The sequence below is a fragment of the Odocoileus virginianus genome, chromosome 31 (genome assembly GCF_023699985.2).
Source record: "Odocoileus virginianus isolate 20LAN1187 ecotype Illinois chromosome 31, Ovbor_1.2, whole genome shotgun sequence".
Classification (NCBI taxonomy): Eukaryota; Metazoa; Chordata; class Mammalia; order Artiodactyla; family Cervidae; genus Odocoileus; species Odocoileus virginianus.
The window spans coordinates 11,832,959-11,847,057 of NC_069704.1; the positions used below are offsets into that span (position 1 = coordinate 11,832,959).

The 14,099-nt window shown below is 38.5% G+C and overlaps 1 protein-coding gene across 5 annotated transcripts in view; it reads left to right on the forward strand.

The window, feature by feature from the left end:
- Positions 1–13,762, forward strand: part of LPAR1 (lysophosphatidic acid receptor 1) — a 159,071-nt gene extending 145,309 nt beyond the window's left edge. For all 5 annotated transcript variants that reach the window (XM_070459299.1, XM_070459298.1, XM_070459300.1 and 2 more), the window contains one exon: positions 10,204–13,762. In XM_070459299.1, the coding sequence (XP_070315400.1) occupies positions 10,204–10,505 (302 nt within the window). In that variant the 3' untranslated portion in view covers positions 10,506–13,762. The remainder of the gene's footprint in view (positions 1–10,203) is intronic.
- Positions 13,763–14,099: the final 337 nt, after the last annotated feature.

A 14,099-nucleotide genomic window follows, 5' to 3' on the forward strand; every position in this document is an offset into this window, starting at 1 on the left:
ATGAATTATCATATTTACAATTTCTGCCTTTCTGGGTCTTTCAGCATAAATACATAAATACATAAAATAAATACAATTTTTAAATAAACATTTTTAGGTTGAAAGAATATTTCTGAATTTTCTTTTGGATTAAATGTTTACTTTTCCCCTCATTTCATTAATAAAATTATGAATTATAAGTTAAATTTCCATTGTATTTTTTGTCCTTGAATTTTGTCTTCTGAGTGACACATATCTTGCTGATCCATACCAATAGTTCATGAACTGCAAAGAATAAAATCCATACGATTCTGTCATCAGTTATATTCTGTATTTTCAGCCAGATATTGGTACTTGTTTAGACTTGTACCATTTTGGGGGAATCTAAATTCACAGCTGAAAAATTAAGTATGTTGTAAAAACCAATCGCAAATTCCCTGTTTATGTTGAACTTTTCCTAGGGAAATATTCTGGATGGGGGGAATTTCATTTACTCTTTAAGGGATAAATATTATTTACATCACCTTGGTAACAGCTAGACCACAGTCATGCAATATGTTTGGTATCACTTTCTGAATTAGACAGTGCTGAACAGTGGTTGACAACACTGATTTTCTGTGAGATTTGAGACTGACCATTTTTAAAATAAGAGAGGGAAATGTGTTTTGGAAATTTTTGTAATCACTGTGTTTAGCCGGCAAAACTAATTTCATTTTTCTGAGAATGGTGAATTATCTCCTATGTGAAGAATATGTAAGTGATGTTGTCCTTTTTTGTTGGTTCTTTTGTGAAAGAAAAGAAATCTTGTTGTCTTTTTAAAAAAAATATATTTTTTTATATTGGTTGTGTCAGATGTCAGTTGTGGCACGAGGGATCTTCAGTTTCACTGCAGCATGATCTTTAGTTGGAATCTTTTAGTTGTGGCATGTGGGATCTAGTTCCCTGACCAAAGATTGAACCTAGGTCCCCTGTGTAGGAGCACAGTGTTAGCCACTGGATCACCAGGGCAGTCCCAAATCTCATTGTCTTTTTTAAGCTACTAAGATGCAGGGACTGTCGTGAATCTGCATAGGTATATAAATCCATACACACATTTATATAGTATATATAATATAGGACTTCCTTCATAGCTCAGTTGGTAGAGAATCCTGTCTGCAATGCAGGAGACCCCAGTTTGATTCCTGGGTTGGGAAGATCTGCTGGAGAAGGGATAGGCTACCCACTCCAGTGTTCTTGGGCTTAACCTTGTGGCTCAGCTGGTAAAGAATCCACCTGTAATGCAGGAGACCTGGGTTCAATTCCTGGGTTGGGAAGATCCGCTGGAGAAGGGAAAGGCTACCCACTCCAGTATTCTGGCCTGGAGAATTCCATGGACTGTATAGTCATGGGGTCACAAAGAGTTGGACACGACTGAGCAACTTTCACTATATAGTATATGTGTATGTATTTTTTAAGTTTAAGATACATCTGATTTAAAAATGATAAGGGCTTACAAGAAAAGCCTTTGCTAAGCATTTGGAGTAGCACTGTTTTTTACTTATTAGTGGGTGATAACACTCTGGTGAGCCAGTCTTACTCTAGTTAGTTCACTCTTAAGACAGAGCTGTGCAGAAGTCAGAAAACATGTTTCGAGAGGAAGAGAAGAGGTGGTGACCCATGGTTTAACACACATTGGTTTTGTTGACAGTAAATTAATGCATTTCCTGTTTGTCTGCTTGCACAGAGACTTCAGGGGTCATATCTCCAGGAGAACATGGGCCACTGTTGGAAGTGGTATGGGTGTTTGTTTGTAAGGATGTATAACTTAGCGCATCTTTAGTTTGCTAGCTATCTCTTGATTTCTTAGAATTTGGAGCTAATGAGAATGGCCACACTAATTCTATACTGAATGTTACTGCAACTTCATCTCACTATTCATAGAAAGTTTCAGAGGAACACTTCTTTCCTCACGTGATTGTCTAATATAGCCATTTGACCTGTCCATTGGATGGCATCACTGGATGTTTTAGGTATGGAAAAAACTGACGTCAGTGGCAGTTCACTGTACTGCCTCCCCAGGAGATCCCCCATTCAGGAGAATCTCCCGCACAGTGGACAGACAGTTTCTGACACATGGTGCCCCCTGCCCCCCACCGGTGCATTTGTGTGTCTGAAGAATCTTACATGGAAACAAAAGTGTGAAAGTGTTAGTCCCTCAGCTGTGTCCAACTCTTTGCAATTCCGTGGACTGTAGCCCCCCAAGGCTTCTCTGTCCATGGAATTCTCCAGGCAAATACTAGAGTGGGTAGCCATTCCCTTCTCCAGAGGATCTTTCTGAAAATATAACATCTGATTGCCTGCCATCCCTTACCCACCACTAATAAACCAACCATCTTTCTACGTTAATTTCATTTGCAATTCAAAAAAAGATCCCACATTTAGAATTAAAAGAAACATTTAAAAAGTGTGCAGGGTCATGTACTAAAGTGGCTTGAGACTGCAGAATTATGTTTGCATTTCCTATTTATATTTTTTGTATTTTCAAACTTTTCTATAGGAACAAATATAATTCAAGGAATTAGCTTCATACCATTATTTAGACATCTATCAGGAAATGAAAAACAGCTGATATACCATTCTAGGAAGAAAAATTAGACTAATGAGACTTATCCTTATCATCTTTGCATAAATTATAAGTGTTCCTTGAGTTCAGGAAACAGTACTACAAATTATGGCCATAAATACGTGAAAACAACTTGCCAATTTTAGTCTCTGCAAAAAAATCCAAGTATGACACTTGAAAAAATCTTGTGAATATTTAAGCTTAATATTATAGATGGACATTGGTCAGAACTGTAATTTATATTTTTTAAAATGGTTAAATATGTATTTATTGGGGTAGGATATATTCTTTTTCCCTACTTCCTGATAGCTAGAGCATGGATATGAGACTAAGTAAACAGTGGCAAGGTGAAAGTTCCCTGCAGGGAATATTGAAGCTTGAGGGATTAACAGAGAGGTATGTTGGGTCAATTAGTGATTGTTTCCAGGAAGCGACCTCAAAATCCAGGGTCTAATGGGGCAGCCTCGTCCTGTTGAAACATTCCTTTAGCAGTAACTTGGCTGATGCTGGTTTCCCTTCTTGCCTGACCCGATCTACTTCCCTAAAGCTCTGTAGATTCCGTAGGTAACCAGACACCCATCAGAATTAGAAGCAACAGGCTAGTTTTTGGTAGAGTAACAAATGCATATATAAAGAGACTTACATTGTCAGATCCATCTCATGCTCCTTTGAATGTCTCATAGTGCCCATTTAAAGACCATGTACACTGTATGTGTTACTGTTTGTTTTCCAAACAGAGCTAAGTGACTTTTCTAATTAATTTTCCTTGTTTTGGCTATGTCTATTAGGTAGTTGGAGAAGGAAATGGCAACCCACTCCAGTACTCTTGCCTAGAAAATTCAATGGATGGAGGAGCCTTGTGGGCTACAGTCCATGGGGTCACAAAGAGTCGGACACGACTGAGCAACTTCACTTTTCACTTTCTTTTTACTAGGTAGTTAGCTGTGATTTGCCACTCTGTTCAGCAGAAGATATATTGAGTAGCCACTGTTTGCCAGTCACTGTTCTAGATGCCAGAGATACTGACATGCAAGAGATACCTTTCCTTCCTTTGTGAAGCTTACCTTCTCATTGAAGGAAGATAGAAAATAAACATATAAACCAATATATAAGGTATTTTTGGGTGTGGGTAAGGGAAATGAAGATGATAACATGAGATAATTAGTGGGGAAAAGGTGCTGCTTTACCTAGGATGGTCAGGTTTGGCTTTTGAGGAAGTGATATTTAATAGTAAGAAGACATGAAGATCTACAGAAAGAATATTCCAAAATTAAAACACATGCATGCAAAGATCCTGACACAGAAATAAGCTTGGTATGTGTGTGGCGAGAACCCAGCGAACGAGGGGTGAGTGGAAAGAGATGAGGCTGAAGGGTCTGACGGGCGCTAGTAATGTCGGACATTATGGACCACAGGAAGGATTTCGAGTAGGAAGCTTTGCGGAGTCTTAAGTAGGAAAGTGATGTCATGTGAACTGATTTATGCTTTTGAAAGATCACTCTGGCTGTTCTGTGCAAGCTGGACTTTAGGGGAAGAAGCATGGAGGAAGAGGAATTGGTTAGGGGCCTATAGCAACCGGCAGATAAAAGGTATTGCTTACTTGGCTCGATTTGTAACTGTGGAGAAGTGGTTTCTACTCGCTGTTCTCAGGCACAGATGGTCTTCTTTAAGAGCTAGTCCTAGTATTCTTGCCACTTTAGCCTGTGCTTTCCAAAGTATGGTTGTAGGACAAGATTTAGAGTCTGTTGTAGATTATGGAGCATATATGTGTATGCTGGTTAATGTGTAGGAGAGTATATATAAAATGCCAGAAGGAAGGCACTGTTGGCCTTCTTCTGTGTATACAGAAGCCAGCATCATGTTGAGCAGGGCAGTATTATGGGGCAAAACTTATGCACAGGAATATTAAAAAAAGAGAGAGAACATAATGAGTATTCTACTGTGATTTGAAGATCTGTATGTTGTTAACGTCCTTCTCTAAAAGATAAATGTTGCTCTCAGGAACAAGGGAAAGAAACACTAGAATATATCACACAATGAATGAAATCATGAAACTTTAAATGCATGAAACATTATTACGACCATGAAGAAATAGAAGTGGTAGGCATTATACTAAATGAAGTAAAATTGGTATTAAGATAGAAATGACTTATTTTTGGAGATACTTCATTTGCATTAATATCATTTTCTGTGTTCTAGAGAAGATTTTATAATGAACATAGTTTACTCTTTTAGAAAAACTTTTTTCTTTAAAAGCCGTCCATATACTTCTCCTCCTTCATCCATATGCTCCTTTACTTTTAGGCCTAGCGATAAGCTTTGTATCTGTGGTCTCTTACCTAACAGTCTCCTGTAAGATTTATAATTTAGAATGATTTCCTAGCTAGCTATATGTGCACCTTAAGAGCAGAAGTCAGACTAACTACAGAAATAAACTAAAATTGATTGGATTCTGGGATATCTAGATGTCTGCTCTGAAAGAATACACACTTTAATGGCAACTGGAAAGAGTAGTTTATGTGTTTGAACGCTTTTTTCCCCTTTTGATCGCTACCACACGTCTCTAAGGTGGGGGGACTGTTTCAGAGATCATCATTTGAGGAACATGAAAAGCGTGACCAAGGAAAGGTTAACTTGGACACAGCACTGGTATAGAATGGACTTGCCTTGACTGCTTTTAGATCTGCGGATGTCTGATTTTTTGTAAAAGCACAAATTCGCCCGCCAGACTGGAAGTGTTTTCTGTTTTTTTCATCAAAAACCTTGGACTCCCTCCCACAAGGTCTTCTCTCTCAGACATTTTTTTCTCTTTAACTTTAGTTCTTAAGTTCCATATGTAAACAAAGTTCAACTAGTTAGGAAAAAGTCCCTCTAGAAAAAAAAAGCCTCTAATTGTGAGACCAGATGGTAAGCATTATTCAGCTGATGGGGGTGTGTAGATTTCAGGGAAGGTGTGGTAATCTGATCTGGTTCTGCAGCTGTGACCTCTTGTTCTAAAACAGCCTCTTTCCTCCCTGTTTTTTGCTTTTACATTCCAGCACCTCTCCTTCCATCTTTGTGGGCACCCGGGCCCTCACAGATTGATTTGACAGATGCAGAAGAAAGGAATGAAGCTTGCTCTGCTATTTATTCCAACCCACAATATATTTTGAGTAGTCTTCTCTCCATGTTACTTGTAATATTGGCAAATTGTGCAGAATGTAACCGCTCTTGTTCAGCCCACCGAGAGAGTCTTCGAGGACTCAAATTGCCATGAGCCCATCAGGATGTCTTCAGGGCATCTCCCATCTGAACTTATGCAGTTTCCTCAAGCTAAAGCTAAATAAGAATCGAGGGCATCATCTACATTCTCCTCACCTCCCCTCAGAAAACACCAGCCAACACTTTCTTCTGTGTTTCCTCCTTCAGTGGAAGGTAGCACCATCCTTCCTTCTCCCAAATGGAAAATCTAGAAATCATTCTCAACTCATCTCTAAAATACTTTGCCAGTCTTTTCATATTTCTCTTCTCTCATTGCCACTGCCTCTGTTCAGGCCCTTCTTATTTCTCCTCTAGGATTTGGAAATATCTGGTTTTGCTTTTATCTTTATCTCGATCGTTTTTTTCTTCTTTCTGTTTCAGTGTTGTGTATTAAACCAGATTCTGGCCAATGAGGCTGATGAAGTTAAAATCTCAGAAGGTAGATGAAGTATTTCTTATATGTTCTGCAGCCACATTATAGTATGTGGCTATTCTGAGAGTCAGTGCTGGAAAAACCTCGAGTCATACAGGCTCTGTATGATCTTGAACATCTTCTCTTCTGGTACTTCTGCTTCTGACTTTACAATAAGCGACCACAAACTACTTGTGCTTCCTCTTTCTTTCATGCTGTTGCATAACACTTCTTGGTATCACACCTTAATCTGTGGGGATTCACCCATCAGAAATGTTCTGGAAATACACAAACTACGTAAAGGACTGTCTCTTGAGTACCACAGTATTTTATCCATCATCTTCAGTAGGTACTGAGTTGACCAGTGAGAAAGTCCAAAATGATTTGGGGCATCTGTGCTTCTCTATGTTCCTCTCTTTTCCTTCTTGTTATTCTTATCACATCCATCTTCAAGTGATAGGAATCTCTTATAATTGGGATGGTGTCTGAGGACTTTTTGAAATGCCAGGTCTTCATGGTGTAAAACATGCTTCCACATTTTGCCCTGGAGGAACTCTGCCCTGGTACTGTGCTACACCAGCCTAGATGCATTATGCCTCCCATGACGGCAGAAGGTAGTGTGGTCAGGTAGACGTGCAGTGCTTTTACATGTATCTCAGTCTGATCCTCATCACACCCAGTGGAGGGGGCCAGGAGCTATTGTTTCTCTACTTGATGCATGTAGAGATTGGGGGTTCTTTTCATTCTTATCATCCTGCCTTACGGGTGTGAACTTGAATATCCTCAGATTATGTATAGGTAGACTGTCCACAGGTTATCGATCCAGGGTCCCCAATGCACTTCTCAATTTCTCTGACCCGAATGGATGATGGTTGGCTCCTTTTTACTAAAGGGGGTTGGATATAGTTTTTGTTTTAAGCCTGGTGGTAAATCCGTAACTTGAGCAAAGTTGATCTCATACTATTCAATCACTATTGTTGAGAAGCCTAATCACTTAGGAATTTCCCAGGGCCTCTTTTCCACTGCAATAATCCACCTTCAGCTTTTGGTCAATTTGGTCCTCACACCTCTGTGAAAGAGTGGGGAAGGGACAAGAAAGAAAAGCTCTGTGTGACTGATTTTAGATGTTAGTTTTTGAGGTCTGTGCTGAGTCTCTTAAATTAGTCGGGTCTTGAAGATCCAAACACCGAATGTTGGGACGGTGTGATTGTGAAGGGAGAGGACTTGGAGTTCTTCAATGAAACACCCATGTGTATTACCTCCCGGTCAGGCCACAGAGTTCCCACTTCCTGTCTCTAATCTGGCAAGGCTTCCTGCGTGGTGGATAAAACCCATTGGACTAGTTCTGGAGACCATGGCTTTTATCACAGAGATCTTGCTCTTTGAAAATTAGAAGAAGTTATAAATAACAAATGACTGTATTTGAATTCTATTACTTTTGAAGAAAGTCAGTTTGAGCAAATCCATGAGAATAAGGATGTTCCCTTCTGCTGCCTGGAAGGGAAAAAAGATCATGTTATTTAAAATCTATTGAGATGCATGTTGTTGGTATCTAATCCAGCTCTGAATTTGAGCTCAATTAGAGCTTTGATGAAAGAAAGGGAAAAGGAGTCTTGAGAGAATGCTCTGCCATTCATGAAAGGCCTGCATGTTTTTAGTTTCCAAGTAAATGGAATAATGGGACCATGTATTTTCCATCCAAGCATTTTCCATCCTGAGAATAATTCCCTTCCCAGCTTCTCAATGAATAATGCATTATATCTGAAACTCAAGAGGCATTCCTTTGATTTTCCTTTATGTTTAGCTTTCTGAGTGATTTTCAAGCAAGGAAATTCAAGGACTTGGAATGAATGCTTTATTAACATTTTTACTTGAAGTTCAAATAGCTCCATGGCTATTATCTCCTGATATTTGAAATATTTTTTCTTTCCTCTCTAAGGAAAGTCTAAGGTATTGTATTTATTAGAAAGTGAAGCACCTTGGCCGGTCTTCAAAGTGAACAGCAGTTTAAAACCAATAGACATTTGTATTTAGAACAAAGAGCTTTATGGGGGTACTTTTCTCCTTTCTTTATTTTCATTTCCCCGCTGAAAAGTTTCAAAAAAGAAAGCTCACATTCAATACTGGGTTGTTTGGGAGACTAAATCTCTTTTGTTTACATTTTGTGAAACTCATTCCTTGAGGCTAGTCCGATTCTCGACCCCAATCCAAGCCTCCCCTCCCCCTAGGCTAGTACCATTTAAATCAAAATATTCCAGTGCACTTCTGGGATTATCCCCACTCCCTGTCTGCTGGTTGTATAGCCTGATTATATTAACACAGAAGGGGGCCATCCAAGTTTGATGTAATGGGACAAGACCTTGCCCACCCCATCATGTTCTCTTATAAAGGATCCCTCTAACACGGTGGTAGATTTTAACACTATTTCAAAACCTCCTTTTTCTCTGGAAGCCAAATGAACGGCTTCAGCAGCTAAATAAATTGGAATTAAGAATATAATTTGTTTTCCATCTTTTATAGTTACAGTAAAATCTTCATGATTTAGAAGAGTTGGGGAAGTGAGAGAATTTAAATAGGAAAACATCTAAAGCATACAATTTTGGCTTAAAATTTTAATTTTATTAATTTAAGACGTAAGAATGTAACATTTTCTGGAGCATAGACTTTGGAGCCAGTTTAAGAGCAGAAACTCCAGGGTTTGCCTCTGGTCTGCCACTTTCCAGGACCATGGCCTTGAGCAGGGTATTTTACCTTTCTGGGTCTCAGTTTCTTCCTCTGTGTGGTGGGATAACAGTTTCTATCTCACATGGCTATGGTGCAGATGAAATGAGTTAATATTTGTAAAGCATATAGAAAAGCCCCATCTAAGTGAGAGCTGATTAAAAATCAAAGTAAGTATACATCTTTCACTGGAAATTGCTACTTCCAAACAGGCTTGTGTTACAAAGCAGATAATAGCGATATTATTGTTATTGTTTCTGGTAAGAAACATGGAGTGATTATTTTCTTAGCCCTGGAAGCTCAGCTGGTAAAGAATCTGCCTGCAATGCAGGAGACCCCGGTTCAATTCCTGGGTCAGGAAGATCCTCTGGAGAAGGGAATGGCTACCCACTCCAGTAGAATTGCCTGGAGAATTCCATGGACTGAGAAGTCTGGCAGAATTCCATGGACAGGGTCGCAAAGAGCCAGGCATGACTGAGCAACTTTCACTGACTCACTCATTTACTCCTACAACAAACCAAATGAGGTAAATGTAATTATTTCTACTTTTCAGATGAGAAAACAGGTAAGAAAACTAATTTGCCAACAATAAGGACCTATTGTATAGCATAGGCTACTGTATTCAACAACCTTATAGTAATCGCTAATGGAAAAAGAATCTGAAAAAGTATATATATCTGAATCACTTTGCTGTACACATAAAACTAACCCAACATTGTAAATCAACTATACTTCAATAAAAAAGAAAGTATTTTGCCTAAATTCATCCAATTTAATAAATAACAAACCAAGGATCTGAGGTCAGACTGAATCCAGAAACTGTGCTTTAACTAAAATGAGAGGGCATTTGTCACAGTGATTTTTCCTGAGAATAATCTTTTGCTCTAAAACACAGTATTTTTATAAGCATCAAAGTGTGTATCCTAAATGCTGAATATCTCTATTTCATATCTCAATTGTTTGGCAAACTCTGTTTTGTTCAAAATAATCATCAATGTCTCATAAGTAGCCAATTTAGTAAGGTCCTGAATTAATGAGATTTTATTCGGTTGCTCATTTTATTGTCAGAACCTTTTCTGATTATTTCAGGAAATGAACATTTTATTTCAAATGATGATCTGATGTCTTTGAAGCTCAGTATTTTGACCTTGAGCTGAACTCATTTCACCAGATGGGTGCTCCCTTCATCATTCTATTTTTCTGTTCTCTCTTCTTTAAACCTTCCCGCTCCCGCTCCCGGACCCTACAGGTGCCTTTATCATCTGCTGGACTCCTGGACTGGTCTTGTTACTTCTCGACGTGTGCTGCCCGCAGTGTGACGTTCTGGCCTATGAGAAGTTTTTCCTTCTGCTTGCCGAGTTCAACTCTGCCATGAACCCCATCATCTACTCCTACCGCGACAAGGAGATGAGCGCCACCTTCAGGCAGATCCTGTGCTGCCAGCGCAGTGAGAACAGCGGCGGCCCCGCGGAAGGCTCGGACCGCTCCGCCTCCTCCCTCAACCACACCATCCTGGCTGGAGTTCACAGCAATGACCATTCCGTGGTTTAGGAGAGAAACTAAGACGAGAGGGCTCGTCATCCACTAAGGCATGAACAGCCTCCCCCTCCCCACAGGCCAGGGCAGGGTGGGGTGTGAGAAAGAGGAAAAGTACGTTCGTGTACTTAAACACTAACCCATGGCAGTATTTGTTCCTTGACCCACCAAGACGTGACATGTATTGAAAAATTAGCTTATGTGATACCCCTCATCCTGCTCCCGTTCCTTCTGAAAGTAGAAAGTGGAGATCTTGCAATGGAATTCATACACAGACTCTGGAGTGTCCATGTACACTACACTAGCCTTCAAAAGATTTTGTATGGTTTGGTGCAAGTCAGAATAAATTCTGACTAATTGAATCCACAACTTCATTTACATACAGGCTTCCCTTTTTTTCTTCTTAAAGGATACATTTCATTTAATAAACACGTTTATGCCTATCAGCATGCTTGTGATGGATAAGACTGTAGACTGTTTTTAAATGATTTATAACTCCATTTTTTTCCTTATGTTAGGAAAACTGTAAATTAGAATTACGTTTTTAGAAAGCATGCATGAAAATGTATGTATGCAGTATGCCATACTTAAAAAGACAAAAGAGTATTAATTTTAAATGTTCTAGGAAATAGAAAAACCTAGATGTCAAAGCCAGTATTTGTTTAGGTTATGAAACAAACAATGATCTAATCACAATATTACCTTTTTCATTAAAGTGTTGTAACATGTATAAAACAGGAAATGTAAGTTTATTATCAGAAGAATATGTACTCTATAAAAGTTATAGAAGATGAGCACAGTGGTATGGTCCCACATATTTATAGTACCTGAGTACATTCTAATTATCAGTTCATCAGAGGAATTTTTTAATAACCTGTGTTTTTCTGTATTATAATACACAGTCATTGTAGAAAACTTGAAAAATACAGACGTGTATAAAACAGAAAAAATACTGATAATATCACAACCCAGAAGTAACCACAGTTAACAGCTTTTCCCCCTGTGTATGCTATATGTATATTGTATACCTTTTTATATAATTGCAGTCATACTGTAAACAATTTTGTAACCAGTTTGTTTTTTTCCACTGCAGAATTGCCACATTTTCCTATGGCATTAAAAATTTTACAAAAACATGACTTTAATGGCTATATAATATTCCATTTAATGGATGCAACTCAATTTAACCATTCCTGTATTGTTGGTTATGTCTAATTTTCACTGTTATAAATAATGTTGCAAAAATTTATGTACATAAAACTTTGTCCATATAATTGATTATTTACTTAGGATACATTCCCGTGAAGGATTTTTTTTTAAATGTGAAATGTCTTTTTATGCTCTTACCTTTTATAAAAGGAGATTTCCTACTTTTGCCCTGTGTGGGTGGCAACAGTGAGGAAAGCCAGTTAAATTACCTTTTTACAAAGGAAATGCAGTGGTTACTTTAGTTGAGAGTGACTTTTTTATATAACAAAATGGACTAGAAACAATCTGTTGTCACAAACAGCCCCGATACCCTACTTAATATGTTTAGCAATTCCAGATTTCATTTGAGCAACAATGACCCAGCTCTTGGTAACCACAACTTTAATGTAGAATTGAAGAAAATGCAAAGAAATCAAACATGCCGAATGAATAAAGGATCACCTTCATATTAAACAGCTTCTGTAGCAAATGGGTTGAGTGTGTCCGTATGTGACTAGATGCTTACTGTGTGTTCTTTAGGGCCACCCCCACGGGTGCCACCATGTTAGGTGATGCCTATTTAACGGTCCAGGTAAACTAATTGTTGCATCAGTGGGTAGTAATATGTACCCAGTAAAGTCACAACATGAAGCAGGTGTGGGAAAGTTAGGAGTATGTTTGAGAGAGAGATGTCCAGGAGAAGAATGTCTGTTTAGAAGGAGGAAATCAGCGTCTGGTCCCTGTTTGAGCAGAGGGCACCCTTAACAGGTGCCCAAACCAGGAGGAGGATGGGGAAGCAGCTAGCAGAAAGGTGTCTGCACAGGTTTTCTGCAAAATACAGAGCAGTTTATAGAGGAAGGAAAGAAATGAACTTGGACTTTTATTCACGCACACTTACTCTGAAGATGTGGACTATTTGAAATTTAAAAACATGCTACATGGACTTTAATAAATCATTCTGAATCAGTGTTTGGCAGCGTATGGTTCTGGTCAGCGCTTGTTCGCTTGTTCAAGAGTCATCTTGGCACTGCATGGTGTCCGCCTTCTGTGACCTCTTTCTGTTCCTGCCACAGGGGCTTCTGAACTCAGAGGGGAACTCACCATATGCTTCTCCAGCTCAGAACTGCTGTTTTTTTCAGAGTCATAAGTCTCTTCAGTGTCCGAGAGGTGGTGGTTTATGTTGTCTGAAAGGAGAGAGAACATCTTAGGATAATACTTCATCTCGGCAGTGTAACTATGTGAGTGAGTTTCTTTTGGAAAAACTCATTTTATAAAAACTTTATGATGACTTTATGGTAAACTCTTACCAGGAGTTTATAAACTTAGTTATCTTTATGCTTTTAATAACTAAGAAGATAAAAGGTACCTCCCAGTTATATGCTAATTATATTCTTTTCCATATATTGCTAAGATGGGGGAAAATAACAAGGTGTTTATTCAAATGAATGTCTCAGTGAGCATTTGAAATAGGATTCTGAACTTTTAAATTTAGGTAGTTGTAAGACTGTTAGAAATCAAATGCCTAAAAACTCTTATTCACAAATTAACCATGTTTTGTTGCTGTGTTTTTTTTTCCCCAGTGAAAACATAATTTCCTGGATTCGAAACCTCAACTAACATTATACAATTAGTGAGTCTTATTGGTTTCTCATGTTCTTTCCCAGTTAACTATTGCTGTATGTTCCATTGTTCACCATCTTTCTCACTTATTCCATGAGCCTCTCAACTTCTAAAATGAAATTTGGTGATATTGTTTCCAGCCTTTCTTCTTAAACCCAGAGTGTGACTTGTGCTAGATAAAAAACATAGAAATACTTTATCAGGTCCCTTCATTATTACAAGACCTTTGGAAACAAATTGCTTATTTTTTAACACAAAGTGAGTTGTACCTGATCCAAAATGGCTCAGAGGCTTGGGGTTGTTTCTTTGTGTTGGGATGGACTTGAACTTAGGCACCCTCTGACAGAAGAAATGTATAACAGAGAGCCAAAGCAAGTCATCAGTCTTCCACAGCAGGGATATGTTAGTCTGTAACATTCGTCTGTACTTTGTATAGTCTAAATAAAAGTTCTCTGATTCTTTGATTGATAGTGCTCATATTCACAGGTTACTTACTGTTAATCTGTTTAATGATATGCCAGGTAAAGATCATTTACAAATCTAAAGTAGAGATTAGTAAACTACGGTCTATTGGCCAAATCTACCTGTTTTTGTATAACCTGGGAGCTAAGAATGGGTTTTACATTTAAAAATCACTTCAAAGTGATCGGGTGGGGGGGGGCAGGGAATATTTTTTGAAACATGAAAATTGTATGAAATTCAAATTTCGGTGTAAGTAAGGTGCTGTTGTGGTTCTTCTCACTGCATCCTGTCAAGGAGCACATGATGATTTGTTCTGTTACTGGTAACGTTAACTGGATT